The sequence below is a fragment of the Cavia porcellus genome, unplaced genomic scaffold (genome assembly GCF_034190915.1).
Source record: "Cavia porcellus strain 051 isolate PalLab524CR breed Dunkin Hartley unplaced genomic scaffold, mCavPor4.1 scaffold_4, whole genome shotgun sequence".
NCBI lineage: Eukaryota > Metazoa > Chordata > Mammalia > Rodentia > Caviidae > Cavia > Cavia porcellus.
The window spans coordinates 84,627,871-84,643,861 of record NW_026947487.1 but is presented as its reverse complement, the minus strand read 5'-3'; the positions used below and the strand labels follow the sequence as shown (position 1 = coordinate 84,643,861).

Below are 15,991 nucleotides of genomic sequence, written 5' to 3'. Positions count from 1 at the left end.
CTGGGGTTTAACAGGGTGGCTTTGCTGTGGAGTTGAGACGTGACTGCCCTGGGTCCAGGCAGAGGTGGCAGCAGTGTGTGGAGGGGGTGAGGGAGTTCAGTCTGGGTAAGATTTGACATCAGAGCCAAGGGATGAGGTCTAGGGATGAGGTGGGGATGAAAACCAAAGATCAAGCCAGGAGCAATGATGCATGCCTAATCTGTAATCATAGTACTTAGGAGGCTGAGCAGGAGGATCATGAATGAGACTATGTATTTATCAAGACCTTGTCCCCAAAACAAAAACAACAAGAGACCCCATTTCTTTTTTTTTAATCGGTACCAGGGATTGAACTCACGTCTGCACGCTTGCAAGGCAGGCGCTTATGCCGTTGAGTTAAATCCCCAGCCCCTCAGAGACCCTATTTCAAGATCACTGTGACGCAGGTCATACCCTGGAGGCTGAGGGAGACCTTGTCTTCAATGATTTTAATTGCTGAACTACAGGCTGAATGCCTGCCTTGTTTAACACCAAAGCCTCTGCTGGGTCCAGCTAGGAATTGGTGAACCAAGCAGAAAATTCCAGGGCACAGGCTGCTGCAGGCTACAGTCTGGAGGGAACTGCAGCCACAGCCTGGCAGAGGGGTCCAAGTTACTGGTGGCCATGTTTGTAGCTGCAGCCCTGGTGTGGCTGGGCTGGAACAGGTGGGCCCGGCAGAGGACAGAGTGGGCAAGAGACCCCAGCTTGGCTCCAGAGGGAGCCCCTGGGTGCTGCCCACCTGGCCTCAGCACCTCCAGTGAAGATGTTCATGCTGAACGCCAACCTGCCTCCCTAGGAAGTGTCCTGGTCTCAGAGATACTGGGCCCTGACTCACAGGTAAGGAGCAGAGGAACCTGACTGTATCAATGGTTTATGTGGATTTTAAATAACATTTTCCAGGGTGGAGTAGGGAGGTTTTCCTTTAGGCCCCACAAACATGTCAGAAGTGAAAGAGCTAACTGTAGGGGCTTTTTGTTGTTTTGGGGTTTGGCCTTGAACTTGCTATGTAGCCTAGGTTGGCCTCCAACTTGTAATTCTTTTGCCTCAGCCCCCCAAGTGCTGGGATTATAAGTGTGCACCCAGTGAGTCTGCTCCATACCTCAGAAGCTCCTGCTAATCACCTCCATGCACCCCATGCTTAGCAGGTGCATCTAATGACTGGTCTCTGCACTGCCAGGGTCAAGTTCAGAACTCAATTCTGTCGATTTTATTAATGAGCCAAGGCCTTTTGCCTGCCTTGTGCTGTGCCTATCACTGAAATTATGAGTTTTGAATTTTGCAAGAGAGTTTCACAGGGTGGCCAAACGTGCAGATGGGAGAGCTAGCCCCAATCTGTCTTCCTGAGGACAGGATTTAAGGTTATTTATGGGGTAAAGACATAGCTCAGAAACTGGATATGGTGGTACAAACCTGTAATTTCAGCACTAAGGAGGCTGAGACACAAGAATCCAGCATTCAGGCCAGCCCGAGGTACTTAGTGAGACCCTGAACACAAAGTGGGTTGCCTGAGGTGTGGGGAGAGGTGACCAGAAGTAAAGGACAGTAATGGAATCGGTATTTACACACGCTCTTTACAGGATGCCTGAAAATCAAGGGTAATCTGAGGATGGCATTTTGGTCCTCTGATGGCCAAAGGGGTCACCCCTGGATACTGGCAACCCTGCATAGGACCAAGTGAAGGGTTGGTGGTTTCAGCTTGGTACTAGGGGCTGAACCCAGGTCTTTCACTCTGAGCTACATTCCTGCTTTTTTTTATTTTGAGATAAGATTTTGTTGTTACTCAATTGCCCGGATTGCGCTCGAATCTATAATCCTCCTGCCTCAGTTAAAATTACAAGTATATGCCACAATGGCCTGGTTGTGATTAAGTAATTACTGAACAGAATTATGGAATTGAATTTGTGTGCGTCTGTGTGGTGGTGAGGATCAAAACAGGAACCTCACACAAGCTACGCAGGTGCTCTATCATTGAGCTACTTCCCTTGCCTGAAACTGAGTTAATTTTTTTTTTTGGAGGGGTCTTGTTTGAGACAGGGTTTCACTATATGGTTCAGGCTGGCCTTGAACTCACTTTGTACCCCAAGCTGGTCTCGAACTCACAGCGATCCTCCTGCTTTAGCTTCCCAAGTGCTGAGTTTACAGGCCTGCTCCACTGCCCCTGTTTTGAAACTGAATTCTTCAGTTGTCACTGAATGATTTTTATTGCTATCAGTGTTCTTGCTGATGACATGGTAGTACCTGAAATAGGGACTGGATGTCAGATTTTGAGGAATTCCAGCCTTGCCGCGAATTCCTCCCAAGTTTGTTACCTTGCTCTGCTTGATGAATCAACTTCTCCCTCCGCAATACCCGCTGGAATGTTGCTGCTGCTTGGTCCAAGTCCAGGGGGGTCTGACCCTGAGAGGTCGCCTTGGTTAGTCCCCTCCGAGATTGCATTCCTCATGGTGGAGGCAGACAGGAAATGAGATAATTTCAAAGATAAGAACTGGGGTGTGATGGGATTTAAAGAGAGAAGAGATGGGCGTGGTCAGGGAGGGCTTCTCTGAGGAAGCAGCCTTTAAAAGGGGTGAGCTCGGATGGTGGCCTGGCCAGAGATGAGCTCTGTGTCCTAGTGGATGGTGGTCTGGCCAGAGAAAGGAACATGGAGAAGGGAACAAGCAGAGCAGAGGCTTTGAGACGGGCAGAGCCTGCCCTGGCCCCTCCCTCTGACCCACATGGAGAAGTGTCAGACTTGAGGGGAGGCTCATTCTTCGGCTGGACAGAGCAACGCAACAGCCCCAGCAGGACCTCAAAGGCCACGGTAAAGAGTTTGGGGTTTATGCTCATGTCATCAGGGGCTCCTCCTTGGGTGCAGTGAGTCATGAGTGTTGCATTCAGCCAGGTCCTCCCTGACTACCCTACCTGGGGTCAAAAGCCCTTAGGTAAAGAGCCAGGATGAATTCAACCACCCACCTGCAGCCTCAGGTCCTCCTTCCTTGAGTTATTTTTCCTCATAGTTCTGACTGTCCATTACCACACACTCCATTTCACTCTGATTTTGTCTACTGTCTTCTCCCCATGGGGAACATGGATCGTGCAAGTGCTGGGATAGCTCTGGCTGGAGTAGGGGAGCCAATATGTGTGGAAGGAAAGCTGGGAGAAAGTGGCCTGGTTTGAGTGGTGCTTTCCATGGCTCTCAGCAGCCTAGACAGAGGGCACTGGGCAGGGCAGTGGGGCTGACATCTGGGCTGTCTGTCCTGCAACCAGAGCCCCTGGACTTGTGGGGCTTGAGAAGGAATTCGCCAGAGGTGATGTCTTTTCTTGCAGCAGGTTTTGAAAGCAGTATTTACTGTGAGTAGGAAGGTTGGTGGGGAATAAAGAGAGCCAGGAAGGCACCATCCAATTCTATTAGAGTGGCGTTGTCAATGGAGAAAGGAGGTAACAAAAGCAAAGTACTTAGAATACTAAAAGTGTCAAACTGACAAATATGTATTGCCCGAGCATGACAAATTTTTAAATTAGAAAAAACCCTTAAACCTGGATCTAAGCAAGTCTGTGTAAATACACCTAACACTGAATTTAAGTACAAACACTGAATAATAATGTTAATCAAAATGTTAATCAATAATGTTAGTCAATGATATTATAATATCAAGTCACAAGTATAAAATAAAAAGAGGCTGATAATGGGGGAGGAGCCCACATTTATAGTCCCCCCCAGGGGGAAGCATTTCAGTTACTGAGACATTTATAAATAATTTTTAATTTTTAAATTTTTTAAATTAAATATTTTTGGTGCTGAGGATTGATCCCAGAGCATCATACTTGCTAAGCATTTGCTCTACCATAATCCTTAGTCTTTTTGGGGAGAGGATACTGCCACTCAAAATGAGGGTCACCTCCCAGAGTGTTCTTCTGTACTTTTAGGAAGAGGCCCTGTGTCCTCGAGCCCCTTCTCCTTGCATTTCTCAGGCACTGGTTACTCCAAATCAGCTTTCGATGTAGAGCTGAATGCAGCTGTTCTTGGCAATGCCTTCGGTTGTTTGGTTTTCACACTCACAGAAGATGCCAGATTTTTATAAGTGACAGAAGAGGCAGAAGTGACGACAGGGAAAAACCTGGGAAGACCTGCGTTAAGCAAAGCTCTTTAGCCTTTGAGGCAATTCAGGCTGACATTGGAGTCCTTCTTTTCTCATAGTGAAGTCCCCAAATCAGTATCTTTTCCACCTAAAATATTTTTTCTGTCTTTGCAAAAATAATTTGTTTCCCCATGGAGCTGGGCCTTCTGATCACCATCTTGTCTACACGCCCTGGGTCACAGACCCGCACAGGTCCTTGCCCTTATGAGAAACCGCCGTGGACAAGTGCAGGTGGGGCTGAAGCAGGTGCTTGTCTACGAGCTTCTGAGCTGTGTTTAGTATTCCATGAGCGTTGTCCTCCAGAACCACGTGGCTGTGAGGACCCTGCCAGGGCTGCATCTCATACTGCAGCAGAGCTCAGGAGCCCTGAGTTCTGCATGCCCGTGGCTGCCCGGAGGTTTGCAGCTGGCATGGCAGCTGCCTTGCAGGTAAACCCAGGCTCACTTTTGTCCATGGATGAGCTTGCGGAGGCTGCTTGCTCCCCAGTTTTTCTGCTCCTTGTCTTTTGGCAGCAGATTTGCTGGCAATATGTGGTCTGGCACAGAAAAATGATCAAATTGAGGTCCTGCATTCTTGATGGATTTGAGCTATGCTGCCACCTCACCCCATGTACCTGGCTGGCTAAGGAAGCCAGTGTGGAACAGCCCACCCATGTCACTGGGCTGCGCTCTGCAGGTCCCCTCCATCTGAGCCTCAGCATCAGGTCCATGCAGCCTGCAAGTGCAGGAAGATCAGCATCTCACCATCGAGTGCGTGGTAGTGTTGGCCCTGCAGGCAGGGGGAGCTGTGTGCCGGGACTGTCAAATACCCCAGCTCCCAGGCCTAGTCTGAGAGGGTAGCAATCATTCCCTCAGCAACGAACACCTGCAGGGGGAAACGGGGACACCCTCATGCTCACCGCTCCCTGAGGGTGGAAATCTGCCCCACCTGCCCAGAACAAATGCTGGGGAAATGAAAATGTCAATTAAGCGGTTGCTGTAGCAACCCGATCGCCCGCCGTTTGCTGCTCTGTTTTCAGCGCAGTGCTGGTCTCTTCTATTGAGTGGATGAATTCCTTAGTTGCTCTCCTCACCAACGCTGACACTCATTGGCAACACACACACTACGTTCTGGATAGTGAGCACTGACGGAGTGATAATGTTTCCTTACAGGGCTGGGGTGAGAGCCAGGAGAAGGCTTTTGGATTGAGAGTATCCATTTTTGTTTTCATGATGTGCCTTTTTGGGGTCTTATGAAAAACTCTACCATTACTTTCCTTTTTGACCTTTGATGAACTGTGTGTGTGTGTGTGTATGTGTGTGTGTGGTAATGGGAATCAAACCCAGGGCTTCCTATGGCAGTACATCCCCAGTCCTTTCCTTTTTCTCTTTGAGACAGGGTCTCAGTGAATCTCTAAATTGCCTATCCTGGCCTCAAACTTGCAGTCTTCCTGCCTCAGCCTCTCAGAGTGCTAGAATTACAGGCCTGTGCCTCCACACCTGGTGAGCCAGATGTTTAGGCCTCTATCAGGGGAAAATCTTGCTCTTAGCCCTGCCGCCAGGTCTGATAAAATCAAGGAGAAAATGACTGTCCGAAGCTTTGAGGTCCTGCACAGGGTAACCTGAAGTCAGGTTCTAGCTGGAGGGGGACTTTCGCTTACAGTCCAGCACTTCCTGGGTTTGGAGAGAGGGCCTAGAGCTGGCTTTTGTGTGTGTGTGTGTGTGTGTGTGTGTGTGTGTGTGTGTGTGATACTGAGAATTGAACCCAGGGCTGTCATGGAGTTTTGTTAGGCACAATTTTTTGGTTAAATCCTTTGACTTTTCTGAACCTAATCTATGAAGTAGGGCTGTCAATCAAGAGTTGTGCTTCCTGGGCCTGGGCATATGCAGCTCAATGGCAGCGCATCTGCCTAGCAAGCCCAAGTTACATCCTCAGCACTGCAGAAAAGAAAAAAACAAAACCAAAATCTCCCCCCCAAAACCAGTGCTTCCTTCATGGAGTTATTCTAAGAATGAAATGAAATGCCATAGGCAGTGCTGGCTCAGAATAAGTAGACAGTAATGTTAGCTCAGATTGTATTAATATTAATCACTGCAGAAATCCACAAAAGAAAAGTACTATCCGAAGAGAACATGCTTTAATTTTCCATAGTCAGGTCTTCAGTGCTTTGCTTTTCTCCTGAAGGCAGTGCTTTTTTTCTTTTTTTGAGACAGGGTCTAACTATGTAGCCCAGGCTGGTCTGGAACTTGGCAGTGATCCTCCTGCCTCTGCCTCCTAAGTGCTAATACAGATGTATATCATCATGCCCTGCTTTTTTGCTTACTTGTTTGTTTTTAAAAGAAGGCTCAGTGCTGGGAATGTAGCTCAGCGATATAGGGAGTGGCATACAAAGGCCCTAGGTTGATCACACACACAAAGATTTATTTTTATTATGAAATTGCCCATTATGATTCCTAAAATAGGGGAGTTAGAACCCCTTGATAGGAGTGGCAGCATCTCTCCCATGACTGACCCTAAAACAAAAAGGAATCCTTCCCTTCTTACTCACAGGGCAGACTAGAGGGCCCTGCCGGGAATCAGCCAGCTTTGACAAACAGCAAAGCCATGCAAGAAGCTTTTGATTCCTTCTTTTCCCTTTGTGAACTTTACGGTCATCTCCAGGTATCACCTCTGCTTTCCCAGTCTCCCTCTTGCGTAAGGCCATCAGGTAGCAATGACAGCGAAGGCCAGACCTATACTAATTAATCACTGCATCTGCAGAGCTGAGTTCACCCTGCGCTTCTCCCACTCTGGGTGGTGTCCAAAAGTATTCTCATTGCACAAGGGCTTTAGAATTGTAACCTTAGAAAGAATCAAGTTGCATATTCTATTGAATAATGAATGAACTCTATAACGCCTATAACCTTTGCAATAATTTTTTGAATGTTTAAAAAAATGCCAGGGAGTACAGCTTGCTCAAAGGCAAACTGGTTCCCAAGATTTGGACTTAGCTGAAAACAAAGAGAACTCTGCTAGGAAGCAGCATAGAGATTATCCGGCAGATGGTAACCTTTAGCAGTTCTTAATCAATTTACTTGATGATGTGTTCCTAAACTATAAATGTGTACAGTAGTACTTTACAAGTAAAGTGGTGCCTTCCTAAATATGGAATATCATTTACTAAATATAGGTATAGAGGATATGATGCTACTTTTTTTTTTTTTTTTGCAGTACTGGGATTGAATCCAGGGCCTCCACACCTACCCCACCCCTTTTGCTTTATTTCTACTTTGAGACAGGTTCTTGCTAAGTTCAAATCCAGGCTGGGTTTGAATTTGTGATCCTTCTGCCTCAGTCTGACAGTGCCAGGATTATAGGTGTGCCACCACACCTGGCTATGACACCACTTTAAAAAATGTGACTGAATACTTTAGATCTGACCCTAGGCTTCCTGGGAAAGGGGTGGCCACAAATTCCTTTTCACTAATTTTAGGCCTTTTCCTTCTCCTAGGGGCCACTACCATGGGAAACTCACCCAAAGTCGGAGGCAGGGCTTGAACTCTGCACTTCCACGTCCATGTGGTGGCCTCTGATGCTGACACCTGGGATGTCCCCTCCTTTGGGAACTGCCTCCATCCAGCAGGAACCCAGGGGGAGGCTGGAAGGTCCCGCCAGAGCTCCAGTTCCTGCCTTGCCTCTGTGAGAGGGACAGTGTGTCAGGGCACTGGTGTCTTTGTCCCCAGGTACAAGGTCTGGTGGGGTGAGTGGGGAGGCTGAAGGCTCCACCCCATTTTAATTTTTTTTTTTAAGAACAGGACAATTTATTGAGAAATAGGAATGGAGAATAGGAGAGACAGGGGTGGGAGGTCCCAAATGGGTTGCCCAATTCTTTTTTTAAATCCTAAAACCCCCTAAAATACCTCCTGGGGTTCATTGGTACAGCTACACTTAGCCTAGCATTCCTGAGGTCCCATGTTCGATCCCCAGCACTAGAGAAAAACACAAAAAAGCGACATCCTGGGGGACTTGCAGAAGCAGGGCTGGAGGGGCAGGCTGCCCATGCCACAATCTCCAGGCCGCCTTGGAAAACCCCCTCTCACCTTAGTGGGTTGGGCCCAGCAGATGTGGCTCCTACATGCTCTGCTTGGTGCTGCTCACTTGGAGGGACCCCTTGGGGCTGCTTATTACTCAGGCCTTTGTTCTGATTTCATGGTTTCTGTCTTGGGTTGAGTAATCCTGAACTTGCCAAGCTCAAGTGTGGTGCAAGTCACCAAGTCACCTTAGCTGAATTTCTGACTCTGACGATGCCTTAATTGGAGGCAAGGCTCTCCTGTCTAAATTTTCCCCTCAAAGACCTGGAGGGGGAAAAAAAGCTGACCACATAGTGTGACCCTAGTTACTGAGGCTTTGGTGGCTTCTCCACATTTATTGATGTCTCATGCAAGTCCTTGGTAGAGCAATCACTCTAGGCCCTAAGGATGCTGGGATCTGGATTTTTTGCTTTTTCTTTCCCAAACAAATGAATGTTGTTTGGGCTTTTACTCATTGCAACAGTTTTACTATGTAGAAAACATTTTATGGTGATCAGTTCTCACTATAGCTGAATGGGGTTGGGCTTGATATTATTTGTATTTTACTAAAGAAAATACAGAGTCACAGAGGTCAAGTAACTGAAGGCCACAGAGCACACTAAATAGCAAAGTGGGGAGCCCGGTGCATTGTGGCTCCCAAGGCAGTGATGTCTGCCAAACACCACGGCTACATGGACTTTGAAAGGCAGAATTCCCACGGTAGAGGTGGAGTGTTTTGGATGATCCCTGTCTTCCGTCCCCCCGTCAGTCCTGTCCTTCTCTTTATGGACGAGTTGCCTCCTGCACTAGTTTCTCCACTCTGGTGGCTGCGTGGAAGGCCAGGAATTGAGGCAGGGCTGCTCATCAGTGGATGAGCCCAGCCCAAGTGACTGCTCTGGCTGTGCCCCTGGTAGGGGTGTGGATTCTGCAGCTCTCCCAGGTTGCCCTTTCTGGCTCCCCTGGCACTGGAGCTAGTAGATCTGTGTTCAAGGTCAGTCTACTCAAGTCGCACAGCTACTTCCAAGAGCTGGACACTCTTGCCTTTGTGAGTCCTTTTTTACCACTAATTTTTTTTTTTTTAAACTGGGGATCTAACTCAGGACCTCATGCTTGTGCTTACAGGCACTTACGCCACTGAGCTAAATGCCTAGCCCCTCACTAAGATTTTTTTAATGTACAATATAGTATTATATATTATATGATTGTAATATACATATAATTATATATTATATAAGTATAAAATGTATAATACATAATATACTATTTTTATATAATAGTATATAATATACTATAGTAAGTAGTATAATCATGTATTATATAATATATAAAATACATTTTAATATATATTTTAATATAGTGCCATAAACATACATATATTCATATTATATAGGAAGACATTTCTTCACTCGAAAAATTCATTTTCCCCCTTTTAAATGAAGTGAAAACATTTTTATGGGCTCCTAACAGTACTGGAGACTCAGGCGTTGGGTCTACCACACCTGGATAAGCAGACCTTGTACTGGGGTCCGTGGTGACCTTGAGCAAACTGACATTTTGGAGCCTTGGTTTTCTCATCATGAAATGAGCTCAGTGACTGCCTCTGCTTTAGCCCACTGCAAGGGGCTGGCACCGAGGCCCCGCAGTGGGCTACTTTCTCAGCGCCTACTGAAAGGTGCTGTTGGCCCAGCCGCCAGCGGCCCTGTGTCAGGAAGCATTTGGGCTTCCTCCTCTGCCCACACCTGCAAAAAGGCTGGTTGGGTCAGGGCAGGTGGGACCCCAGCCCAGGGACCTCACTCTCAGGAGTCGTGCATGCAGGGCGCCACCCTCAGGCCGGCCAGTCCGAGCAGAGTTCTGCAAAGACTGAGGCCAGAAGGCCGCCCACGTGGCTCCCTCGGCCCCGCCCACTCTCCGTGTTTCTCACGGAGGCCTCTGCATGTGGGCGTGTGGCCGTGTGCAGCGCCTGGAACCCGGCTCCGGCTCCGCCTGGCCCGGCGACTCGCTGGGCGGGTTACTTCACGTCAGAGTGCTTGCCTGGGAAAGGGACAGAAATCACACTTCGGCTTCACAGGACAGCTGCAAAGGTGATACCAGATGACACAGGCCCGGGATTTGGCACACTCAGGGTTCTGTCACAGGGCGAGGGACAGAGCTGCTTTCGCTTCCATTGCCCCTTCTGGAGAAGGGTGGAGGCCCCAGAAAAAGGCCGTAGGCAGAGGGGAAGGCACAAACCCAGAGTGCCCAGAGTGACCTGGAGCCAGTACTTCACCCCACCGTGCCTCAGCTTTTTACCCAGAAAGTGGGACAATAATAGAACTTGCTGCAAGGTGTTTGGGGGACAATACATGTTAACGCTTGTTTTAGTGCGTGTGTGGGTGGAAGTACCGGGAGGATTGAATCCCTGGCCCTTTTTAATTCTTATTTTGACACAGGATCTTGCTAAATTGCCCAGGTTGGGCTTGAGTGTTCGTCCTCCTGCCTCAGCCTCCCAGAGTGCAGGGATTATAGGCGTGTACCACCATGCCTGGATAAATGTTAACACATGGGAAATGCTCCAGTTGGTATCTGGTATGTAGTGAGCGCTCTTAAGTAGATGTGAGATTTTTGTTTTCCTTCTCGGTATAGGTTGCTGGTGGCAAAGTGGCTTTTGTCTTAAGGATAGAAACTTCTAAAAGCAACATGAGGTTGTGGAAATGGGAGTTTGCAGTCCTTTCCTCTTCAGTGTATGAGAGACGCATGTTCTTTGATCATTCAGAAAATGTTAGCCTAGCTCAAAAAATGACTGTGCTGTCAGAGTGACTGTAGTCTTGAGGATTGCTGTGACATGTCACCCACGCAGCACAAGGCTCTGGAGGGGAATTTGAAGGGAAGGGAGGAGGAAGGCAAGGGATACCAGGTGTTCTGCAGCCCCGCCATGCAGGCATGGGAAGCTCTTTGGCCCAGCTCCGGATTCCCGGAAACTGCCATGTGTGAAGCTCCAGCAGTTGACAGAGCAGAAGATGGCCAGCCAGTATCCTTGGCTCTCTGGACTTGGCTGTTGTCACCTCTTTGGGGAAGGCAGCATCCTGAGACAGAGCTCCTAGGACACCAGGACCTGACTGTGGCCTGGGAGGCTCATGGCTCCCAGGACCTTGGAAGACAAAGCCTGTGTCCCTGACATAGCCTCTGTTTGCACAGCTCTGGCTCCCTGCAGCCTCTTTCTGATGGAGCCCCTGTAGTTTGAAGTGGAGCCCCTGCAGTTTGAAGTAGACCGTGAAGGGGAGACACAGGGTCTGTGCTTTCTGGACGCAGCTTTCCTGGAGTGACTTTTGTGAACCCGAGCATTAGCGGCTGCTGGTGTAAAATATTCATGCATGACTGGGTGTGAGCCCAACCTTCCCCGAGGTGTCTGGTTTCACTGCCCCAGGCAGCAGCTGTCGGCATGGACCACTGCAGGACCCAAGACCCCACATCTTGGCGCTGCTTAGGAGCAGTGTGGCACCTCTGTGTGACAGCCACATCCTGGGAGCCTGAGGTCACAGAGCATAGTGCCCATGAAAGGTACGTACCCCCACGGAGTAGCAACAAAGAGCCTGACTTCTGGAATTGGAACCTAATGGCTCCTACTGTGACAATAGGACAAACTGATGACTTCCTGGATTATGGCCCGCTTCGAACACCCACATACACAGAAGTGATGGTTAGATACAATTTTTCTTTTCTTTCCTCTTTCTTTTCTTTTTGAAATGGGGTCTTGCTTTTGTAGAGCAGACTGGCCTTGAACTCTATAGCCCAGCCTGACCTCAAACTTGTGGTGATCCTTCTGCCTCAGCTTCCCCAGTGCCGGGACTATAGGTGTTCATCATCACACCCAGAAGGGATAAATTTTCTGCACCTATTCTAGTCTTTCTCTTCCCAAGCCTTTTTGTTTTGTTTTAGGCAAGGTCTCTCCATGTAGTTCAGGTGGGCTTTGAACTCATGACCCTCCTGCTCTAGTCTATGTGCTGGGCCCTCTTCCAAAGCTTAATGGGAGAGCCTATGAACCCCATTCAGATACTAAATGCAAAGTAATTGCATAGTTTTATACTGGACAGAGGACCCATATTTTTCATTAACTTCTCAGAAGGCTAAAGAGAGACTTAATTTTCAGCCTAACCATTACTGTTTGAGCTTAGATGAGTTAAAAACAATCACCCAGCTTCTCAGAGTAATGTGCCAATTTGGCTTCCAAGAACTGAAGCAAGCTAGGTGTGGTGGCCCACACCTATAATCCCAGCACTCATAGAACTAAGGCAGGAGGATTGTCACAAGTTTGAGGCCAACCTGGGCTACATAGTTAGACCCTGTCTAAAAACTGAAACAAAACAAAAACCCCCAAAACAAAGACCCAAAGCAGATGGAGGCATGTGAGTGGCAGAACCGAGGCTGGGCAGGGACAGCTAATTTGGGTGGGCAGCTGCTACCGCGCTAAATTAAGCAGGTGGCTGAGGTCAAAGCCTGAGTCACAGCTGGCCCCACGGCGGCCTGGGGAGGTAAGTGGAGTGGTGTCCTCCCTGCACGGTGTTTAACAGCATGCACGCAAGCTTGTATCCTCCTCGTAATCACATGCATCTCAGCTTTCATGGTTGAGCTCAAAGCGCTCACCCAAGGGCCATCTGACCTTTTTGGGGACCCTCCCTGGCTGGCTGGGGAAGTCAGTCTTGCAAAGACGCCTGGCATTTTGCGGTGAAGGGTGAAGAGAGAAAAGTGGACAGTGACTCTGGAGACTGACAAGAGTGTCTCGCTTGCCTCGCCCAGGTACGATACTCGCCCCTTACCAGGTCACTGGAGGGAAGTCCCCTAGCAGGTCACCTGTGTGGCAGCACAGCCTGGGACTGCTCAGGGGCTGGACAGTTACCTGCCAGGTGGGCCGGGCTGGGGTAAGTCATGCTGAAGGCCACATTCCTTGGCCATGAAGTGCCCTGCTGCCTTTTGCTCGTTCACCCTTCACATTGTGTTCCAGCCAAGCTGATGGCCCAGGGATGCAGGTTAACAATTTGCCCGGGGTGCTGGATGAGGTGGTGCACACCTGTGATCCCAGCACTTGGGAGACTGAGGCAGGAGGTTCCCAGTGAGTTTGAGGCCAACCTAGGCCAAATAGTGAGTTCAAAGCCAGCCTGAAATGCGAGGTAAGACTGTGTCTCAGAAAATCAAAAGAGGGGTAAAACAAAAAGAGAAAAAAAAAGAAAAACCATTTGGCCTAAGGCTGAGCTGGAGGGTGGCCTGGCTCCTTCATGCTTCCTGCTACCCATGGGACACAGCTATCCAGGCCCAGGGTTACTTCCCTGCTTTGAAATATTGTGTGCAGGAAATCCTTTATTTGGCTAGCAGGTTGCTGGCCCAGCTCTTGGGTGGGCTGAGATGTCCAGTCTGCATTCTGTTACTTCCTATAACCCTGCCTATGGCCAAAGGGGTGGCCGCAGGGGCTCTGTGGTGGCAGGAAGCCTCATGGACTAGTTTGCTCATTGTACACCCAGGACATTCAGCTACTGGCTGAGGGTCCCCTATCTGAAACACTTGAGACCTGAAGTGTTTACGATACCGGATGTTTTTTGGATTCTGGAATATTTGTATACATATGATATTTTTGGCATGGGAACCAAGTCTAAATAATTTATGCTTCATGTATACCTTATACACATGGCCAAAGGTAATTTTGTATACTGTTTTCGGTATGTCTGTATTTTATCTGTGACCTGTCACATGAGGTCGGGTGTGGGATTTTCCAATTGTGTCATATCAAGGATATCTGTGTTTAAGAAGTCTCAGGGGCTGGGGTTGTAGCCCAGTGGCAGTATGCATGAATCCTGGGTTTGATTCCCAGCACTGGCAAAAAATTTAAAAAAAGTTTCAGATTTTGGATTCAAGGATACTTAATCCATATAGGCTTCACCTAGAAGTGGAATGCTTAGCCATCCTAGGACTGAGCACAGAGAGCAGGATTCTGTGCTAACACCAGGCTAGCTCCAGGCGAAGGGCTGAACAGTGTCTGTGTCTGCAGGGGCCTCTGCACTCACTCAAGGGTGGGGACCACACATGCCTTTCTGTTTTTTGAAATTACAGACTTTACTGACAAGCTGCAAGAGTAATATAAAGGCTTACCAGGTTTCCTCACCAGATGCTCCAGGCGTTAGCAATGTACCACATTGGTGCTGTCCTCATTTCTGCCTCCCTCTGCACTGTGTGAGAGAGTAGCTTGCAGACACAGTACTTGTTTCCCTTCTGATACGTCAGTGTGTGCTTCCTACAGATGAGATGTTGTCTTCCTGGGCCAGTGTGCAACACTCAGAATGAGGAAATTAATACTGAAACAATGCTACTATCTAATCTACAGACGATGTGGGGCTTCTCACAGTTGTCTCCAAAGTGCCCTTTAAGGCAAAAGGAAATCCAGCTTCAGCTGCCACATGCAGTTTTCTTGTCTCATTAGTTTCAATCTAGAAACAGCCATTGAGGTTGAGGTTTTCTGTCATTGAGTGTGTGTGTGTAGTGTTTTGGAGACTGAACTCAGAACTCTCTCATGATCCTACATCCCTATCCCTTTTTGGTTTTTATTTTGAGACACTACCTAAGTTGCCCATGCTGGGCTTGAACCTAGGATCTTCCTGCCTCAGCCTCCCACAGTGCTAAGATCATAGGCATGCGATTGTTGTCCAGGCTGGTTGTTACACTGTGAGTGCTGGCATGTGGCATGCTTGAGCACCCACTGTACCTTGCTGGTTCCTTCATCCCTCAAGGACTCTGATGGTCAAGGACACAGGTCCTCCATTGCTTGGGCTCAGGCTAAGCCTTGCTTGAGGCTGCTTGGTGCAGAGAGGTGGCCCTGAGTTTTAACCCCAGAGCACAAGTTCTTAGTCACAGGCCTCTGTTCCCTGGGGATTTTTTTGGTGTTTTGCTTCTAGGCAATGTGTCTTTAATTTCTGGTCTCTGAGATCAGCACCTATTCCTTGGGGGTCTCAATCCTCCCTACCTAGAATGATCTCCACCCACTGACCTTCCAGCTTTCCCCAGGCTACCAGGCAAAGGCAGCAATTAGCCTTTGGCCCTTTGGAGAGACGCCAGGCCAGCCTGGGGAAAGTTCAACTCCCAGGCTAAAATCTCTGCCTCCCAACCCAAGTCACTGCTATGGGCTGGGCTGTATGACAAGGACCAAGGACCCTTCCTGGTCTGGTCTGTGGTGGTGGCTGTGACTGAGACAGCACAGCATCACCAAGCTCCACTTCATGCCCAAAGCTTCAGCCAGAGGCAAAGCACCACCTCATGACATGCCATCACTCCTCCGGGAAGTCCTCTGGGCTTTCTCACAGAGTCTGGCCACTCCTCCAGGAAGTCCTTCCAGCTTTCTCATGAAGTCTGGTCACTACAGGAAGTCTTCCTGGCTCGAGGCCCAGTATTTCCTCAGCAGGTTGCACTTGGGGCTTGTTCTCTGGGCCTTTTTCTTCACATCCACCCGCCAGTCCAGTCCATTCATAGGTCACTGTGAATCAGCGTCCACTCCTGACTTCATTCATTGTCCATTCAATGAATACCACTGCAGACCTGTGTGCACACGACAGTGTGGTAGGTGCTGAGGTCAGCAGGGGGGAGGACCAAGTCCTTATCTGGCCATGTGGCTCACTCCTAAAAGGTCAGCTACTTGGGATACTGAGCCAGGAGGACTGCAAGTTCCAGATGAGCATGGGCAATTCAGCAATATACCATCTCAAAATAAAAAGTAGAAAGGGCTGTGAATGCAGCTCAGTAGTAGAGCACTTGCCTATATGCATTGAGGCCCTGGGTTCAGTCCCTAGTACTACAAAAGATACACACACA

General features: G+C 48.7%; 1 protein-coding gene across 6 annotated transcripts in view; it reads left to right on the top strand.

Moving 5' to 3' along the window:
• Nucleotides 1–634: 634 nt before the first annotated feature.
• Kifc3 (kinesin family member C3) overlaps nt 635–15,991 on the top strand; it is a 61,857-nt gene continuing 46,500 nt past the window's right edge. For 2 of the 6 annotated variants that reach the window (XM_063247394.1, XM_063247392.1), the window contains exon 1: nt 635–855. In XM_063247394.1, coding sequence (XP_063103464.1) covers nt 643–855 — 213 coding nt within the window. In that variant the 5' untranslated portion in view covers nt 635–642. Of the gene's footprint in view, nt 856–2,642; nt 2,819–15,991 lie in introns of those variants that run through there. The other 4 variants (XM_063247390.1, XM_063247393.1, XM_063247395.1 and 1 more) reach the window with 3 other exon arrangements.